Here is a 20057-nt window from a genome sequence, read left to right on the forward strand (position 1 = left end):
ATAATTCTGTGGCATAAATAAAGTGATTGCAATCCAAATCAAATAACCAGAAATTCAAGGTCACCCTCAGCTACATAGTAAATTCAAAGACAGCCCAAGCTACATATAGACTCCTCTCTCAATAGATAGATAGACAGACAGACAGACAGACAGACAGATAGATAGAGATATTTCACCATAGGAAATGGAATGGGGTAATGGAATGGGGTTGGTGAAATGATGCAGAGGATATAAGCATTTCCCATATAATCTGGGGACCTGAGTTTTAATTCCCAGGACCTATGCTGAAAGGAGAGAACCTATTCCCAGTTGTCCTCTGAGTTCCACATGTGTGCCATAGCGCGCACACACGCGCGCGCGCGCGCACACACACACACACACACACACCTATAGGCATGCACTCTCCATCATCATACGCAGACACATAAAAGGCACTTGATATAGAATCAAAAGGTATGCCTTCATCTTCAGATAAGAACTGTCTTCGGGCTTCTACTCTTATGAAGAGACACCATGACCAAAGTAACTCTTATTAAAAGGAAGCACTCACTTGGGGGATTGCTTACATTATCATCATGGTAGGAAGCATGATGGGAGCATGGCAGCATACATGGTGCCAGAGCAGCAGATGAGAGTTACATACTGATCCACTGACAGCAAGCAGAGAAAGACATGCTGGACCATGGTGGGGGAGGGGGGCGTTTGAGGTTTCCTCCATCAACACCATACTTACTCCACAGCTCCTAATCCTTCTCTAATCCTTTCAAACAGTTATACTCCCTGGTGATTAAGCATTCAAACATATAAGCCTATGGGGCATTCTTATTCAACTCACCAGAGGAACCTTTTAGGCTCCTGAACTGACCAAATGATTTACTACCTCATGATGATCAGGCAGTTAGCCTTGATCATAGCAATCACAGTGCTTACTATTCTCAGGGCTGAAACCACCAGGCAGCCCTTGGTCCCTCAAAGTTAAGTTAGCGAGAAATGTGTATTGAAACAATAAGAAGCTTCCCTTGGTTTTTCCCAGTGCAGGTCAGTTAACACTTCACACAAACCTACCTCAAGAGACTGATGATGACTTCATCTCAAGCCCTGAATGTTAACAGGGCTTCTCACAAGCTTCCCAACTTCTACTTCCTGACCCACTGCAGGTACCTCAACTGTCCAGGTCAATGCTCAGAAGGAAGTTTATATGTAAACTGACTTGAAAAGTAACAGAAAACTACAGGCGCCATAGGAAAGCACAGAGAAGTTGTTAAAAAGAAGCTCCTAAGTCAGAAGCTCCTGGAATGTTTTAAGGGCGATAGGTCATCAGAAAAATACAAAGATAAAATATTAATGAAGATATGAAAACAGGCATTGCACAGGCTAAGAAGTCAATTTCAAAGTGAAAAGAGACGCCGAGTTTTTACTGCTTTGCTCTACCATTACCATGGCACACTTAACCTTGTGTGCTTATTATAAAATCCTCCATTGTGCTACGAGGAGCCGCTCTGAGCTGACATGGAAACGCCGCACCTGCAGTGAATTCCGAGTGACATGCTGCTCATTAATCATCATTCATGTTTCAACATAAAGTCTTTTATCTCACTGCTTAAAATTTCAAGTAAATGCGGCAGCCCAGCAATCTCCCTGAAAATGCATTTTCCATCCCACCTCGTGGCAAACCTGACATACTTGCCAATTTATTCTAAAAGGTCACAGTATAAACAGAGTTCTGCTGCATCTAGGGAAAAAAAACTTATTTAGCATAAAACAATGTCATTTGTATACTAGCCACACAACATGAAAAATATAATTCATCAAGAAAAGTATAAACATTACTATCACCGTTGAAACTTTGACAGATCTAACAAAGCTATTTTAAAGTCTTTTTTAATAGTAACTCTCTAAATTCTAAATTTTAGTAGTCAACATAACTACCTAAAGAGAAAAAAATGAATATTAATTTTTTTTACTTTATAAACACCTTTGTTAAATTATTAAAATAAGATGGAAATCAGGCTAGGTATTCCAAACCCTTGACAACTTCCATTTTTCCTTGGGCATGTGATGAGAACAAGCTGACGTGGCTGGGCTTCAGTTCTCATCTTTATTGTGTCTGCTGCCTGGGACTCTGTCACCATTGTGCTTTGACCCCACAGCTCATGTTTGCACAGCTGTTCCCCAGCTGGTGGTGCCCTTCGGGGAGACTGTAGAACCTTTAGGGAGTGGAGCCTGGTTGGAGGAAGTGGCTCACTAGGAGCAGCCTTGGGGCTTTATGGCCCCATTCTCCCTCTTCTTGGGCACAGATGTAATATGCCAGCCTCCTGCTTCTGATTCCATGCCTTCCCTGCCTGCTACCATGTACTGTCCACTGTGATGGACTGAAGCCTTCTGTGGGCCCAAAGACCCTTTCCTCCTTTAAGTTTCCTTTATTAACTTATTTCATCATTCCAAGGGAAAGTAACTCGGTCACAATAAAAACTACCTAACAGAAAGGAACTTCCATTTGCATAAAGAGTAACTACATTCAAATCTATGGAACAGTGATTTAAAAAACTAATTTACGAGGAAGTAAATTTAAATGAGACCACCATGGTGGTCATTAACTAAAGCTCCCATGAAATGCAATAATAATCAGATTTTCCACAAGCTGAAAATAAATAGAATTCATTTTTAAACATTACCCAAAAAAATGTAAAGCATCTGTGTGCCTGTGATGGAGATGTGGGTGGTGTGTGCACATGTGTGTACATGCACGTGGACCCACAGGTCGACATGTGCATGCATGCATGCAGATCCACAGGTTGACGTCACGTCTCTTCCTTAATGGCTTGCCTACTAATTTGGTAACAAGGTTTCTCAGTGAACCCAGAGCTAGGCTATCTGGCCACTGATGCCCCAGGATCTGCCAGTCCCCACAGCATCAGCACTGTGATCGTAGTCCTGGGGATCTGAACTCGGGTACTGGCTGCACAGCAAGCACTGTTTCAACAAAGCCTTTGCCCCAGCCCAAAGGTAAAGCTTTTATAAGAAATACTTTTTGAATTTAGTATCTGCTATTGCCTATATAAATTCAACAAGAAAACTAGAGTTCTGTAAGTTCAAGTTGTATGTTTGATGAAATATCATAGCTCAGATAACAATGCCAGATACATTTTGAAGACGGTATGAGTCATGATCCAGTCTTGCTGATAAGAACCTCCTGTAAATTAAGACTGGCAACTCTGCATCTTTCATCTGCCTCTTACATCTTGTATGTACTCTAGATGATTATTTTGAAGCCAGAGATCCAAGAGCAGAGACTTTCATTTTCAGCAGATAAATTCTATCAGCATCGCACCTGCAAAGAGACGGCTCTCTAAATAGAGAAAATGGAAATGTAAAAGACAGCACTTCAGAACTACAGGAAAATGAAATCTGGAGTGGCAGGGGCTCTGCTCGTCGGTACTCAGCCTTCTCCTCTGGCAATAACGAAGTCAGAGTATATAAGAAAGGCTAGGACAGACGGGAGGAGAGACAGAATGGAAATACCTATTCTTTAACAGTCTGTCTAAGATGTGACAGTCAAAATATTAACAGCAACCATTCTTACAAAGAACAGTCACATCAACAACAAAAACAGATGCCACAAACGATCAGATTCACTAGCACCTGCTTACTGCTTACACAATAATGCTTAATGAACACTAAAATTGTAACACAAAACATTCACCCAAGTTCTCCACACTAGAGAGCTGTCAGATCATTAAAACAAAAGAATCTAAACATCAGTGAAGTTATCCAAATGGACAAACATAACAAGGTGACGAAAATCTCAAGACAAAGCCAGGGCTGTGCCCCTGGTTCCAGACTCCCTGACTGACTTTCCAAATGCACACAGTGAAATGTGGACACCCTGCAGTTTGTCTCTCTACTCCAGATGTCATCACAGTTCTTTACCTCCTGACAGAAGGTTTGTTCCTTCTCCACAGCTTTCCCCAAAGTCACAAGAACACAATGGTCTCTGCTCCATCTTCTCCATCTCCTCTACAGCACTTAATACGCCTGACTAGTGGCTACGTTTTTCATCTTCTCAAAGACTATACCCGAGTTCACTTCATCCTTCCAGCACACTGCTTTTCCAATTTCTTCAGGCTGTACTTCCTCCATCTACTCCATACTTAGGAATGTCCCCTAGACATATATCTTCAACTCCTTTCACCCCATTTTATGTCCAACCCAACATCATCACATCATTGAACAACAATCTCTTCTATCCACAGCTTCTTTTCTCAACATTAGGGTTGACTTCCAGCTACATGTCAGATGTCATCACGGGTGTCCATTTGTGTGGCACTGTGAGTCAAACGTGTCCAGAACTAAAGTTGTTGTTCTTTGACTCCCAATATGCAAAGAGACCTGTTATCACCAAACTTTCACTTACAATTCACTTCAAAGTACAATCTAGCACTGAGTGCCCATGCCTAACATCTATAGGGCTTCTCCTCTACAGATTCAGTCTAAGCAGAAATACAAAAGATGACCATGTCTGGGAAGGAAGAGACAAACCTCTCTCTCTCTCTCATGGACATAGCAAAACCAAATTATGGAAAGGGTTTCAAACCAAAGTTGTTCTTTATAGAGCATGGGTCACGGGGGCAACTATGAAACAGTTGATGAAATTAATAAGAACATAAGATCACAGGAGATACAACCAACTCTAAATTTAGTCTTTAATCATCTTTTTTTTTTCTTAAATTTGGACTTGGGCTTCTTTAAATTAAAAAAAAAAAATACTTTGACTAATGCAAACGTTCTCTCCTTGGACTACCTCCTTAAAATTTCTTCTCATTTTCATGGTCCCCTCTCTAGCTATTTCCCACTGAATCTTACTGCCATAGCACTAGTATCCACTCACGTTGAAGACTTATTTATATACCTCCTATTCTCCTTTGTCTGGAGAAGTTTTTTCTATGAAGTATTCATGCTACACTACAATCACCTGAGTTGGAAGGTCCCAGCTCAGTTACCACAGCCAGGCCTTGGATTGGCCCACCCTAGACTCTACCCCATATAGGACCTGCTGGAGCTCGTGAGGGGACCAGTCCTGTGGAATAATACCTGCAGATCTCCAAGACTAGGGTAACCACAGAATATGCCAGAGGAGTTCTGGTGAGGATACAGTGAAGATGGTGTACCAGAACATTTGCAAATAAAGCCGATAGGACAAAAGGCTATACTGTATGACACACAGAGGCCCCCAGTGCCACCAGGACAAATGAATAGGTGTTGGAAAGGCAGGAAAGAAGGAGAAACAAAGAGCTTTCTTGTTTTTTCTTTTGTTTAGGTTTGGTTTGTTTGTTTGTTTGCTAGCTTGCTTACTGTGTTTTGTTTTCTTTGGTGGGGGGTGCTGCAAAGGTGTGGGAAGGATATGGAGAAACCAGGAGGTGAGCAGATTTGGGGTATATAATGTGAAACTCTCAAAGAATGAGCAAATAAGTTAAACTTAAAAAAATAAAAGAAAACAGAAAATAGCTCTCACCATACAGAATTTTCCTTAAAAAAAAAAAAATTCTCTTCGAGCAGTGATGCCATATACCTTAAAAAAAAATATCTCTTATATATGATCAATGTTTTATATTACAAATTAATACAAAATACTTCTTCCTCGATTTCTTATTTTAGATGCAATGAATAGGCACTATTTTATAATATTACTTTATAATATATAATGCTGTACAGTAAACACTAAGAACACCAAGTTGGGAAAGGAACAATATATGTCTTTGTATCTATGTTCTCAACTATACTAGGCACATTCACCTTCAAATTTATATTGTCTGTGATCATCTTTTGCAGATATGAAAAATGGCTTCCTAACAATCTCTACTCTGCTAATATTCCTTCTCTGAGCTGAAGCCCAGGTGCATCTCAGTCCTTGTCACAGCAGATCTCCCTAACAGTCACTCACATGCTGGAGAGCACGCTTCACTTTCCCAAACTCTTCCAGACTCTGGTCACATCTTCCATGATCCTCATCAGCACATTTACAGCCGGTACCCTTGCTCTTACACTAATTTCTAACTACCTGTATAGCACTTACACTCTAAGACAACATCCATAGCCTTCAATGTAGCATGATTAATAAAACCCCAGAGACAGATATTGGGGTTCAAACTGAAGGTTAGAAAAGCAAAACAGCCAGTCACTGTATGGGTCAACATGCTACAAGAAGGCCAGTGAGCCAGAGACGGGTAAAACAGGAGCCTGTCACAATCAACCTAAGATAGAAGCCTTGCGTGTGGAGGCAAGTGTTCCTGATGATAGGTAAGATGTGAATTTGAGCTTCTGTAACCTAAGACAGGCCTGGTCTAATTATATAGAAAAGGGGAAGCTCTTGGAGGCTGTAGACCCTCAGACCCTGAACTTTCTATGACCTTTCGCTTGCTGTAGTTAAACAACTTGTTTTTCTATACTTGTAGCTGCTCAGAGCACGGGACCCTCATGAGTTCCTGCAAGCAAGGAAGTGATTTCTGGTGGGGTAGGGTTGAAGGGGGAGGGGAGGGGGGAGCAGAGAAAAATGTAGAGCTCAATAAAAATCAATAAAAAAAATTTTAAGAAAAGAAAAGAAAAAAAAAGGTAGCTCCAGAAAGCATCAAGTGCATTAAACTACTTAAACTTGGGCTAGCAGTTGGTAAAACTTTGTGGTGTAAGCATGAGGACTAGAGTTTAGAGTGCCCCCACTTCAAGACCTACATAAAAAGCCAGGAGGGCAGCATGCACCTGTAATCCTAGCCCTTGAAAAGGCAGAAAGAAAAAAAAAGAGACTCCTGGGGCTTGTTGGCCACCAAGTTTAGTCAAATTGGTGAGGTCTGGGTTCCGTGAAAGATCCTGTCTCAGAGATGAGGTAGAGAGTCACTGAAAGAGACACCTGACATCAACCCCTGGATTCCACATGTATGCACTCACCTGTACATACACCAACAAAAAGCAACAAAAAAGACTTTCTGACTCAATAATCTCTAAATTTACATGAACATACAAAAACAAAGACCAAAGTTTAGATAAGAAGTTCATACAACACTGCATGTGACTGGTAGAAATGATGACATCCAGTGTCATTGAGATGGAAAAGTAAGTTACTAAAATATACATGATGAGGCTGGCCATGGCTCAATGGTAAAGAGCTCTGGCTGCTTTTGCTGGGAGCCCAGGTTTGGTTCCTGGCATCTGCATGGTGGCTCACAACCATTTATAAATCCAGTAACAGGGACCCAAGAGCCTCTTCTGGAACATGGTGCATGTACAAACATGCAGACCATAGACATAAACAATTTCATAATATCTCAGTGATAGATAATATAGTCATTTAATGCTATTAAGTTTGGTGGAGTCATTCATGCCTGTGATACCCACACTTAGGATGCTAAGGCAAGAAGATAACAGGTTGAGAACAGCCTGTACTACATAGTAACAACCTATCTCAGAAAAAGAAAGTGGGGGGGAGACAGGGAGGAAGGAAGGAAAGAAAGAGAGGAAGAGTAGGGAGGAAAGGAGGAAGGAAGAGAAATATTGTGATATTTTAAGAAAACATTTGAAAGACATTAATGAGTTCTAAATGTTACATACCATACTATCAAAATATAAATTATATAGTTCTATCTTCACATATTCTGATACTTCACAAAATTTTTACAGGATGGCTTACAAACTTAAAATTAGTATAAAACATTTTAATCTGTTTTCAAAAAAAAAAAAAGCCAAACTCAAACCAAAGCTGACATCTTTGAAGCCCTCTATGCAACTAAGTCTCAGACCAAGTTCGTCGCTGTATCATATTTGTGGTCTCTTTACTTCATACACACTCTTCTCTCACTTGACCATGCATGCAGCTGTTCACATCGCTCCCCCTCTCCCCTTCCCCCGCCCCTCCCCCCTGCTGCTGTGTCCTGGAAGCCCAGGCACACTGTCTCCCCAGCAGGGGTTTGGCCTCACACATTGAATACTTAAGAAAAGTTACTGACTTGACATAAAATAAATATCCTTTGGCTAGGGGCTAGGGAGAAAAGTCAGTAGCACAGTGATTTCCTTGTATGCACAAGACCTTAGGTTCAAAACCATAAAATTATAGTTACAAAAAAAAAAATTCTGTCAGTTATAAAAGAAGACCAAACACTCCTTTTCAATATTCTTTCTCTGGCACAGATTAAGCAACCAAAGTGAAGAAGAACACGTGGGTGACTTAATCTACTATATGACCAATCCTACTTCTATCTTATGAAGTTGATTTAATTAATACAGTTCTTTTATGTTAATTCTAGTGTGCCATGTGTGCTAGGTTTTATTTCCTCCTCTCTAGCTCTTCTTACTCTCATAATGATGAATCGGAAAATTGAAACCCAGTCATACAGGAACATAATCATTACTTTTCATGCTCAGTCTCTGTTTTAAAATTACACCCTCAACACTTAATCAATCCTGTAACACTTTTCATAGTACAGCTCCCCTGTGCGAAAGATTTTAAATTGAAACCCCAACAGGTGATACATCTTTCTTTGTAGTGGCTGAATACATTTCTGTTCCATGAGAGCAGAACTGTCGAAGAATTGGATTTGCAAGTACCCCCTCCCAAAACTATTTCAGTAATCGGCTGTTTCCTAGCAACTGAATCAGCTGACACTTTCTCATCACAAGTAGGCAATGGGAATAAAATCGGTGTTTCACATACGCATTAGTCGGTACAGTTAAGAGAAACATACTTAGGGAGTATGTGGAAAACTATTCATACTCCCTAAGAGTCTGCACTGGAGCTTTCAAATGGGTAATTATAACTCTTAATAGGACACATAACCTCAGAAATAGGAGCTCTTACAGAGTGTGGGATTGTCTGACTTCTACGAGGAGTAAGGGAGAAAGAGAAAAGCACAAAAGTGAACACAAAAGTCGGATTTCTGAAGTCAGAAATACCTGTCCCTGGGAGCTCAGAAATGCTCTACACGTGGTATCTGGCGCATATTAGCAGGTGCTTTGTTCCCATTGCGTACACAGCTGAACTGCATCCATCCTGATTTCATTTCTTTTAACAACAAAAAATCGCATCCAAACATACAGTTCTCACAGGCAACTCATCAGATCTAGGTAGCTAATCTTCATAAGACATGGCATTGGCCTTTAGAGATAATTAAGTTAACTACAGCATAATCTTTACCCTACAGTCACTGAAGTATTTAAAATGTTTGTGGAAACACTGCTTGAGAGTGATCCCAGAAAGCAATACAGACGAGAGGTCTGGTTGAGCCTAGGAAAGGCACCAGACTATTGAAAAGGCACTGAGCTCAAGATGCTACATTAGATCTGCGGCAAAAGACCTGTGTCCTTTACTGACAGACTCCATGAGGCTGGAAGCTATTCATATTTCTGCAATTAAACATGCATAGACAAAATAGAAAGCTTCTTATATAAGAAAACATCGAGGAGTGAATATGAAAAATGCACTGTATACACGGGTGACATTCTCAAAGAATTTGTAAAAGTATTATAATTTTTAAGATGGCATTGTGGTATGTGGGGAGGAAGGACTGGCCCTGCCCCTGTGTAGCCAGAGCAGGGACAGCTGGCCCTAGGGGCTCAGGTGCAAGAAGAGCTGGCCCTGCTCCTCACCTGGCCAAAGGGGGAGCCAGCTATATTGGTTTGGATCTGGGAAAGCTAACAGGCTGACCACCAGGGCACAGATTCAGGACTTTGAGTTGGCTCACCCCAACATCTTCCCCATCTAGGAGCTGCTGAAGCATGAGAAGGGGCTGGTCCTGTGGATTCAAAGCCGCAGCATCCCCCACAACTCAGGGCAACAGCAGGATATCTGAGACCTTGTAGTTGAAGTACCAGAGGCCTTGAACTACCCTGACGAACACTCACAAGAAAAGCTGTGTGGGCTGATTGGGCAAAAAGGTATACTGCATGACACACCAAATTCAAATGCCACTACGACAGATACATGATGGAGATGCAGGAAACACAGAGGAGTGGAACAGTTCATGCACAGAGCACTGTGGCTGATAGAGGAGCAGGCATTGCCCAAGGGGTCAACAAGATGCTTTTGGTTTTTGGAGGTCTTTTGGTTTTGGTTTTGTTTTGGGTTTTTTTGTTTTTGTTTGCTTGTTTGGGGGATTGGGATTTTTTTTTTTGTTTTAAATTAACTTTTGGGGGAGGTTACAAGGATGGGGGCAGATATGGAGGGACTAGGAAATGAGTGGAATTGCGGTACTTGATATGAAATACCCAAAGATTCGGTTAAAAAAATTATGTTAAAAAAAGAAACTAATACTACACTCATGTATGTTAAAAGGAGGAGGCAGCATTCTGCTAAGCCCTATCACACAAAGTAAACAAGGCAATGATTTGCTGGCATTTGGGAAACAATTAGGTCATAAAGAAAGACTTCATGAACCCCTATATAAAAAGGCACAAGAGCATGTCCTTTCTCTCTCCCTACACACACCATCTGAGAAGACAACAAGATAATCACCACACACCAATCCAGAAGCAGGCCCTCACCAGACACCTCCAGAACAGACAAACATGCTTACAGTTCGTCCCACGCTCTACAGAATAACCGGTTATAGTAGACTCATCTGGGATGGTCTCTATTAAGCAGTTGTATTCTAACATCTGAAGAAAAAGATCAAGACCATACAAAGATGATACCATACAATTCTAAAACCCTCTCACGCTCACAATACCAGCTATCCATGCTAGTAACATTTTCTGGAAACCAAAGAAGGCCAGAAAGAAGTGAATCATCAAAGTTCTCCCTATCAATTTCCATGACAAAATATAAACTGTGTAAATCACTGTAGAATAAAATCAAAAGAAAAAGTAAAACTTCCTAAAATACTATTTTTCACAGAAGTCTACCTCTTTAAATGAACATCTCATGTGCGGAACACTCTAGGATTTTAAAGAACTTTAATATGCATTTACTGGTTTCCAATGAGTGAACTTAGTGAATCAGAAACCTAGAAATATTTTTGCTAAGTTTTAGTTGTTATTCAATGATGTCAACATAATGACTAATTAATATATAGTATAGAGGATATATACAATACGTATATAATACACGTATACATACATACGCCAAACCAAATTTATCACTGCCCCATAATTACATAAGTTCAACACACCCAACACCAAAATCCTTTCTCCCCCTAAATACTTCTGTTGTACATCCCTGCTGCAAACACCTTCCCAGCAATAACACCAGCATTCTCCAGTAATGATTCCAAAGAAGGCATATACAAGATGACCTACTAAAATGGCAAAGGAAATGACTACCATCTACTTCTATTCTTCTCATACCCATTTTTAATTCCCATCTTATAATGGCTACCATTGTACACTAGTGAATACGATACTTTAGTTGAATGTAATAATAAAAACCATTTGGTATGAGTTCTTCCTTGACAGTTTGATAGAATTCAGCAGTGAATCCATCTTGTCTTGGGCTTTTCTTCGAGTGGACTCTTTGTTAAAAGTTTCAATTTCCCTGCTTAGTGGAGTCTTCGTTAAAAGCTTCAATTTCACTGTTTAAGTTCTTTATACCTTCAGGGATTAATTTTGGCAGACGATATGCCTTGGAAAGTTCTTCTATTCTGGGTTATCCAGTTTTTCAGATTATTAATTTCATAGTAATTTCTAATGACATTCTGAAATCCATTCAGGTCAGCAGTAACAGCACCCTTTTGATGTCGAATTTGATCAATTTGCGTCTTCCCCCTCTTTCTTTCTCAGTTAGTTAAGGACTGTCTGTCTGTCTTTTTAACTTTTTCAAAGAACCAACACTTTCTTTGGCTGACTTTGTGTGGTTTTCTTTTACTCAGTTTCTTCTCTAATCATTATTTCTTGGCATCTACTGTGCGCAGGGCCATCTGCTTGTTTCGGGAGAGTCTTGCGGTGTATTGTTGGGTTATTTATTTGGTATTTCTCAAATCTTCTTAACATGAAAACTTATTGCTATAAACTTTCTTCTTAGGACTGCCTTGGCGGCATGCAGGTTCTAACAGGATGTATTTTCATTATCATTTGTCTTTGGGAATGTTTTCATTTCCTCTCTCATTTCTTGGATTCATTCAAACGTTTGCTGTTTAGTCTCCAAGTATTTTATGGTTTTTGTTGTTTTTCTTAATGTTAATTTTTAGTCATAGTGCATGATGGTCTAATAGAAGACATAGACTATCTCAATTTTTTGTGTTTTTGAGATTTGATTTGTACCTTGAGATAAATTTTAGAGAAGGTTCCATGTTTTGCTAAGAAAAATATAATGTAGTGATATTTCATTTGTATTTTAATAAAGCTTGCCTGAAGATCAGAGAGTAAAAAAGCTGCACTGACCAGCCATACACATCAGGTAGTGGTGGTACACACCTTTAATCCCAATAGCCACACTAGTTGGCCACAGAAGCTGGGCAGTAGCGGCGCAAACCTTTAATCCCAGCCCTAGAGAGGAATATAAAATGGGAGGAAGCAAGTTTCAGGCTCAATCTCATTCTGAGGATTCCTAGAGGCTAGACTGCCATTTTCAAACTGAGGTAGAGGTAAGAGTCATTGGCTAGCTGCTTTGCCTTTCTGGTCTTCAGGTTGAATCCCAATATCTGTCTCTAGGTTTTTATTAATCATGCTATATTTGGTGCCCAATCTTTGGAGTAAGAATATAGGAAAAAGAATTCAATAATCTACCTTTTTTCTTATGATATCTATATCCTCCCTTTTTCTTTTCAGAGTAGAATCAAGAATCTACCCTTGTATCCTATTCTATCTATAATGTATATTCCTCATCTGTTGGGTGGACTACTCTGTTAAGTCCAATTCATTCATAGTATATTTTAGCTCTGAAATTTCTTTATTTTTAATTTGGAAGACCTATCTAAACTTGAGAGTGGAGTATTCAAGATCCCATTATTATTGTGTCAGGACCTATGTGGTCTTTTGTATTTTTTTGTGTTTGTTTTATAAAATTAGGGACTCCAATAATTTAGGTATAAATGTTTGCAATTGTTCTATTTTCTTGATTCTTTTAATATGCATTATCCCTTTTATTTCTTCTAATTAGTTATGGTTTGAGGCTTACTTTGTCTATGTAAGACTAGATATGGCACCCTATTTACATTTATGTTTGCTAAGTAGCTTATTTCCCTCCTTTGCTATTAGTATCTGGGTGCCTTTCCTGGTTACCTGCTTTTCTTGGAGTCAGCACATAGTCAGGCCTTGTTTTGTCATCCAGCTCTGAGTTTGCATCTTTCTACAGTGGGTTGAAGCCACTTAACATTAAATGTTATTATAGAAAAGAGTGCTATCCCCTATAAATTTATTTTACTGTGCTAGCTAGTTGTATGTCAGTTTGACACAAAATAGAATCACTTTAGAAAATGGAATCTCGATTAAGAAAATGCCCCACCAGGCTGGCCTGTGAACACGTCTGTGGTGCATTTTGTTGACAAATGATTGATGTGGATGGCTCAGTTCACTAAGAGTGGTGCTACCCCTAGACAGGTGGTCCTGGGTGCTATAGGAAGGCTAGCTCAGCAAGTAACATTCCCCATGGTTTGTTTCAGTTTCTGAGTGCAGGTTCCTTCCTGGAGTTCCTGACCTAATATCCTTAAAGGTAGACTGTTATATGGAATTATAAGCAAAATAAACGCACAGTGATGGCTCTGTGACTATGGAGAACAGGAGCATTAGTGGACGGCATTCACTGCTGTTTACTGTCCTGAAAAGAATGTAGCTATTTCACACAAAGAAATGCTTTCCAAAACAGAGAACTGGTTAAAACAAGAACCACAGAACAAAGAGAATGCCAACCAATAAACAAATAGGTCCATAGTGGTGGAGTCACTATTCTTATTCATAAGCACATTGTGGGGCAGAGTAAATCATAGGGAAACAACTTAAGAGCATTAACCATAATAAATATTTATAATATAGCATGGAATTAGATGAAGTAAGAACATTAACAGCTAAATACCTACTCAGACCTGAGAGTATAATTCAGGAGTAGACGATGTGTTAGCACACACACAAGGCCCTTGGTTCCATCATTAACACCACACACCCACACATACAGATTTTCATGGAAAACCAGTTAGGTGTTTCCATAAGCTGCCTCACCAAATAAAAATAGTAGACATTTTAGCCTTCCCAAATAACTGAATGATGCATGCTTAAGTGACCCTAGAGAGTCAATAATAAGAATTATTTGTATCAGAAACACTACAATTTTATCTCAAAAGGAAAGTTGACCACATCTTACACAACTGTCAATACAGCTTCATGATCGCCCTTCGATCCTGAAGTCCTCTTCCACATTAAGAGCAAAAAAGCATAAAAGAAACTGACCTAGATTAAAAGTCAAGTGTCATCAGTCTGAAGTAAGATTTCAACAAACTAAATATGCTGTCATTTACTCAACATAGCTCTTCGAATGTCACGTAATTCTGGGCTTTTTATTCAGCAGTAGCCTATCACTGTTTTTAGTACCTAAATATAAACACTTTCTCCTAGGACTGATGGCACAGAGGTCAGCAGTAGATGACTCCCTAGCAAGCCGAGGCCCTAGGTTCCAACTTCCAACACCACAAAATAAGAAAACCAAAATTTGTTTCTACAATGCCCTCTACTAACAGAACTATAGCAATTCACAACAGAAATCTAGGAGTTATTTCCACCAACGGCCACATTGCTTTTAAGGACCACATATAAAGTCCATCTCCAAGCAGAAATGATTTGATGGATAACCTACAGAGACCGCTGCCATAATTAGTAGTCAGTCACCCATTAGTGCTAGCAGAAGAAGCAATAAGAAAACCATGTGTGGCAACTAACACTTTAGAACCCTAGGATTCCACAATTAACAACACAATACCACAGGCAATCAAAATGTTACTATGAAAATTAAATTAACTTACTCTGTAAAAGAGCACAAAACACAGTCACCAGGGATTTATAATGATGTCAAATAAAGACAGAAAAGAGGACACTTACTGCCAGAGCCTTCGACAGTGTGGCTCTGAACTCGTTCAGGATGATGGCCACGATGTCTTTAAGCGGCACATAAGCAAATCCATCTTCCAAATAGACCTTCCTTCCTCTGAACAGGTCCAGAGCATCAGCAAAGGGGATCTGGGTTCAGAGGGAAACAGGGAAACACATCAGTTTCTATTGTTACCAAGTCCTGAGACTTCAAACGTTAAGTCAAATAAAACCCATTAGTTCCAGAAGCTCCAAAAAGAAAAGAGAATAAAAAATGTATTCCTTAAAACCAAAGAGTTAACATTTAAGAAGAATTAATGGCGTAAACAAAAAATGTTTTAGAGTACATGTTTCAAAAGACAGTAACAATAATTTAAAAAGAGTCAAAAAAGAATGTTTCCTTTTAGTTATAACCTACAAATTTCTGAAATATAAACCACAAAATTTTAAACTTCTACATCGAAGTCTTTAGACATGTTATAGTCACCTCATGACAGGTTCAGAATTTGTTGTCAAATAATACTCTTCTAATTTTTATCTTTAAAAAATATCCAGTACTAAAAATCAGTTGTAATTGAAGCTACTTCCCAATCTGTTCATCTAAGCTTCTGTTCCTTCAATGAAGAAATATATGTCAAGAGTTTCTCTCAACACCAAGAAGTTGAAATAATGACCCTTCAGTTTTGCTGTTAAATATCTGCCCTAAGAATTTAAGTATTTATTTTAAAATAAAATGAAGATTAAGTCCTATGAATTACCCCACCATTTAAGAGATAAGCATCACATGATCTTAGATGACTGTGAAAATCATCATCCTAGAAAATACTTTTTTTATTCTTTTGAAAATGAAGCAATGAAAATGTTTCTAGTCTTGGGCAACACTGAAATCTGCCTGGCTGCAGTTTGGTCTATATGATGACACCTCACACTCTGAACAACAGATCATGTGTCATTTAAATGCTTTTTATTTCATTTTATTAAATTATGTGTATATGTTGTGTTTGTATATGGATATGCGCACATGTTAGTACATTGTCCAGAGTCTAGACAGGGTGTTGGGTCCCCAGAAGCTGGACTTATTGGCAACTGTGAGTTATCCAATATGAGTTCTGGGAACCGAACCTGCATCCTCTGGTAGGGCACGTACGTCTCTAGTCTGTGATCACATGCCTTTTAACTAGAAAGCTTGCGAAAAATGTCCTGCTTTCCATGACTACAATATAGTTCTTGTCCCCAAAGAGTTCGTAATTTATTTAAGAACAGGAAAAATGACTTGTGGAATATCAAACAGCTCCACAGGGCATCATGTGTGCTATGGTTTGCAACAGGTGGTACACGAGACACAGCAGAGGCATAGGGAAGAAGGGTTAGTGCAATGTAGGCAAGAGCAGAGGATGGCATTTGGAAGCAAGCTCTAGTCCAAGCCTAGAATCTATTCTAGTCTACTACTGGCTTATGATTTAGTGAGTGAAATAAATTACTCTGGACCCAAATCTGTAAACCTGGGGAAAGGAAGGAAGACAAAAGCTAAATAATCCCGCTGTGTTTTTTTCTGTAACATTTTAGACCTCTAGCTTACTGTGGTAAGCACAGTGCAAACTAAAATGGCCAGGCAGAAGCAGCAGATGCTGTGATGGTCCAGCAATGGCTATGTGTGCTGTAAATCAAGGACCCAATCCTCATACACTATGCTTGGGAGGAGGCTGGAGGATGGCTTGGTGTGAAGAAAAAGAAAAAGGTACAGACAGCTAATGTGGAGGCAAGACTTCGTCGTGCATTCAATCTTTAATCCAAGCAATTCAGGAGACTGAGCGAGGATGATCACAAATTCAAGTCCTGCTTTGGTAAGGCCAGCTTGGTCAACTTGCTGAGACACTGCCTCAAAACCAAAAATAAAAAACAAAAACTGAATAAAAGGGGAAGGAGGGACCTGTGTATAAAATTAAGTAAGTGGGTAAGTAAGAAAGGTGTACTTCCAAGTTTACTGTGACTGTCCATCATTTCCATGGTCAACTATGAGATGGCAGTCACCAAGTTTTCAGTTACTTTCAGATTTCCTTCTTCCCCTTCACAACTACTTATTCCCAAGTTATCTGGCCGGCTCACATAAAGAAGGTCTCTATGCTGAGAGGACAGAAGAAATGTAGATGACCCAGCAAAGATGCTGGACTAGGTTCAGGAAGGCTCCCATAGGAAAGCGATAAGCTCACAGTACAGAGCTGAGATGCAACGGGACCACACAAACTCATAAGCCTAAGTGTGTGGAAGAGCCCAAGACCTGCCGAGGGAGCTGTCTTAGTCAGGGTTTCTACTCCTGAGACAACACCACGACCAAAGAGCAAGGTGGGGAGCATAGGGTTTCTTCGGCTTGCACTTCCATACTGCTGTTCATCACTGAAGGAAGTCAGGACAGAAACTCAAGCAGGGCAGGAACCTAAAAGCAGGAGCTGATGCAGCGGCCATGGAGGAGTGCAGCTTGCTGACTTGTTTCCCATGACTTACTCACCCTGCTTTCTTGTAGAACCCAGGACCATCAGCCCAGGCATAGCACCGTTCTCAATGGGCTAGACCCTCCCCGATTCATTACTAAGAAAATGCCTTACAGCTGGAGCTCAGGGCGGCATTTTGTTTTCTCAATTGAGGTTCCTTCCTCTCTGATGACTCTAGCTTGTGTCAAACTGCAGGAGTTTCTAGCAAAGCACCAATTAAAGAGTATTAGAGCCAAATAGAAAAGAGGGGGCAGCCCCAGAGCACATGCAGGAGCCCAAGCGAAGCCCCTAAGGTTTTCCTTCAACAGGAGGATGTCTGCGTGGAGGGTAGCCCAGCACTGAGTGTCTCCTGAGTATGATCTATTCACACAATGAAGTGGGAGGGGCTACCCAAATGTGTAAGTTAAAAATGCAGGGAAAGGGGGCTGGAGAGATGGCTCAGAGGTTAAAGCACTTGCTGCTCTTCCAGAGGTTCTGAATTGAATTCCCAGCAACCACCTGGTAGCTTACAACCATCTATAATGAGATCTAGTACCCTCTTCTGGCATTCAGGAAGAACACTGTATATATAATAAATAAATATTTTTTTAAATACAGATAAAGCTAAGCATGACGCTTTATAAATGTTTACATACCTTATAAACTGACTCCGATTCCCACTTAACCCCAGTTAGGCTTGGCGAGGATGCACTGATATCCTGTTCTCGAAGAGTCTTCTCTTCATCACTTATCTAAGAGGAAACACATTTTATGAGCCTTTTGAACTTATATTCCTCAGTTCCAATAAAGCATTTCCTACTGTAGAGAACATTCCACACTTTTATAAAAACAAGTTAATATACTAATTATCTTGTCATTTCCAATGATTGCTGAATCATTATTAACCCTAGGGAAGGCAATATGTGGAAGAAAATTTAATATTTTTTAAGGTTTTTTCCTGCCAATATCTAAAGAGATAGATAAAAAGAGCAGTAACGAAGGGCCTATAGATGGAGCTCAGTTGGTGGGGTGCTTCTTTATGAGCTATATTCAGTCCCTAGCAGTTCATAAGCCCAGGCATGGAGACATGCTTATATGCCAGCACACAGGGGTGGAGGCACGAGGACCAGAAATTTAAGGTCACTCTTATCTTAATGAGTTTAAGATGAGCATGGGCTACATAAAATAGTCTTTAAAAATAAATAAGAACAGAGAAGGAAAGTACAATGATCAGAGGGAAAGAACCATAAAAAAAAAATGTTCAGGTTAAAGCCAAGACATAAAACCTGCCATTTCAGAAATGGGGAGGCTGAGAACCAGGACATGAGTTCATGGCCAACCTGAGCTACAACCTGAGATCCTAATTTTAAAATAAAAATCAAGTTACTAAAGACTAAATGTGAGCATTAACCAACCAAATCAAGAGTTATACCCTGCTATTTATTAAAGTATCTATTAAAGTTAATAATGGTTTAGCTTATTTCTCAGATTTTTAGTTGCATACAATACTTTAAACTTAAAATATTACTTCTCAAGGCACTAACATTTTTCTATCTTGTGTTGATTATATCCTCATCAAAAGACTGACAACTCTAGGTAGATAAAAATTCTAAACTGCTATACAAAAAGAAGATGGGGCTGGAGAGATGGCTCTGCAGTAAAGAGCACTGACGGATCTTCCAGAGGACCTGGATTCATTTCCTAGGACCCTCATGGTGGCTCACAATCTTCTGTAACTCCAGTTCCAGAGGATCTGACATCCTATTCTGGCCTCGCAGGCACAAATGTGGTGCACAGACATACACGCAGGCAAAACACCTATACGCATAATTTTTTAAAAAAATCTTTTAAAAGGACGAAACAAATCTCTCCCGATTTAAAAAAAAAAAGGTACAGAAATGAAGATAAAAGTGGAACCCATATGAGTACTGAGAGAAATGTTTACGTCATGTGAAATCATCACCACTCCTCTGCAGAAGCAGAAGCAGTGGTAGCACACACCTCAAACAGTAAGGCACAAGCAACCAGCATTCATGAGTAAGCAACAAACACCAGTCTTTAAATGTATTTGTCTGTTTGCTCGTGTCTTCTTGTGTGTCTCAGGCTGGCCTCACTCAACTATTCTGTCAGCGTCTCCAGTGGTAAGATTAAGAAAACAAATGATGACAAATGGTGACAAGGATGTGGGGGACCTAACTCACTACTAGCAGGAATACAAACCATGGAGGTGCCTCAAGAAGTGAGAAATAAAACTACCATGTGATCCAGCCGTGCTGCTCCTGAGCATACACCTACATCGTACCACAGAGGCACACGTCCACCCATGGCCATCACTGCTCTCATCGTAATAGAAATAGGAACAGCCAGATGTTCAGATGAACGGACAAATGGAATGTGAAATTTTAATGCAATTTTATGCAGCCATTAAAAAAAGAAATCAGCAGGGCAGTGGTGGCGCATGTTTTTAATCCTAGCACTCAGGAGGCAGAGGTAGGCGGATCTCTATGAGTTTGAGGCCAGCCTAGTCTACAAGAGCTAGTTCCAAGACAGGCTCCAAAGACTATAAAGAAACCCAGTCTCCGAAAAAGAAAAAAAAAA

The 20057-nt window shown here is 39.9% G+C and overlaps 1 protein-coding gene across 1 annotated transcript in view; it reads right to left on the minus strand.

Annotated features, from left to right (window-relative positions):
- Prim2 (DNA primase subunit 2) overlaps positions 1 to 20057 on the minus strand; it is a 181348-nt gene that overhangs the window by 131041 nt on the left and 30250 nt on the right. Inside the window, exons 6-7 of the mRNA XM_005359889.3 lie at positions 18116 to 18211; positions 15004 to 15141 (exon numbers count right to left, since the gene is read on the minus strand). Coding sequence (XP_005359946.1) covers positions 15004 to 15141; positions 18116 to 18211 — 234 coding nt within the window. The remainder of the gene's footprint in view (positions 1 to 15003; positions 15142 to 18115; positions 18212 to 20057) is intronic.

The sequence above is a fragment of the Microtus ochrogaster genome, linkage group LG2 (genome assembly GCF_000317375.1).
Source record: "Microtus ochrogaster isolate Prairie Vole_2 linkage group LG2, MicOch1.0, whole genome shotgun sequence".
NCBI classification, from domain to species: Eukaryota; Metazoa; Chordata; class Mammalia; order Rodentia; family Cricetidae; genus Microtus; species Microtus ochrogaster.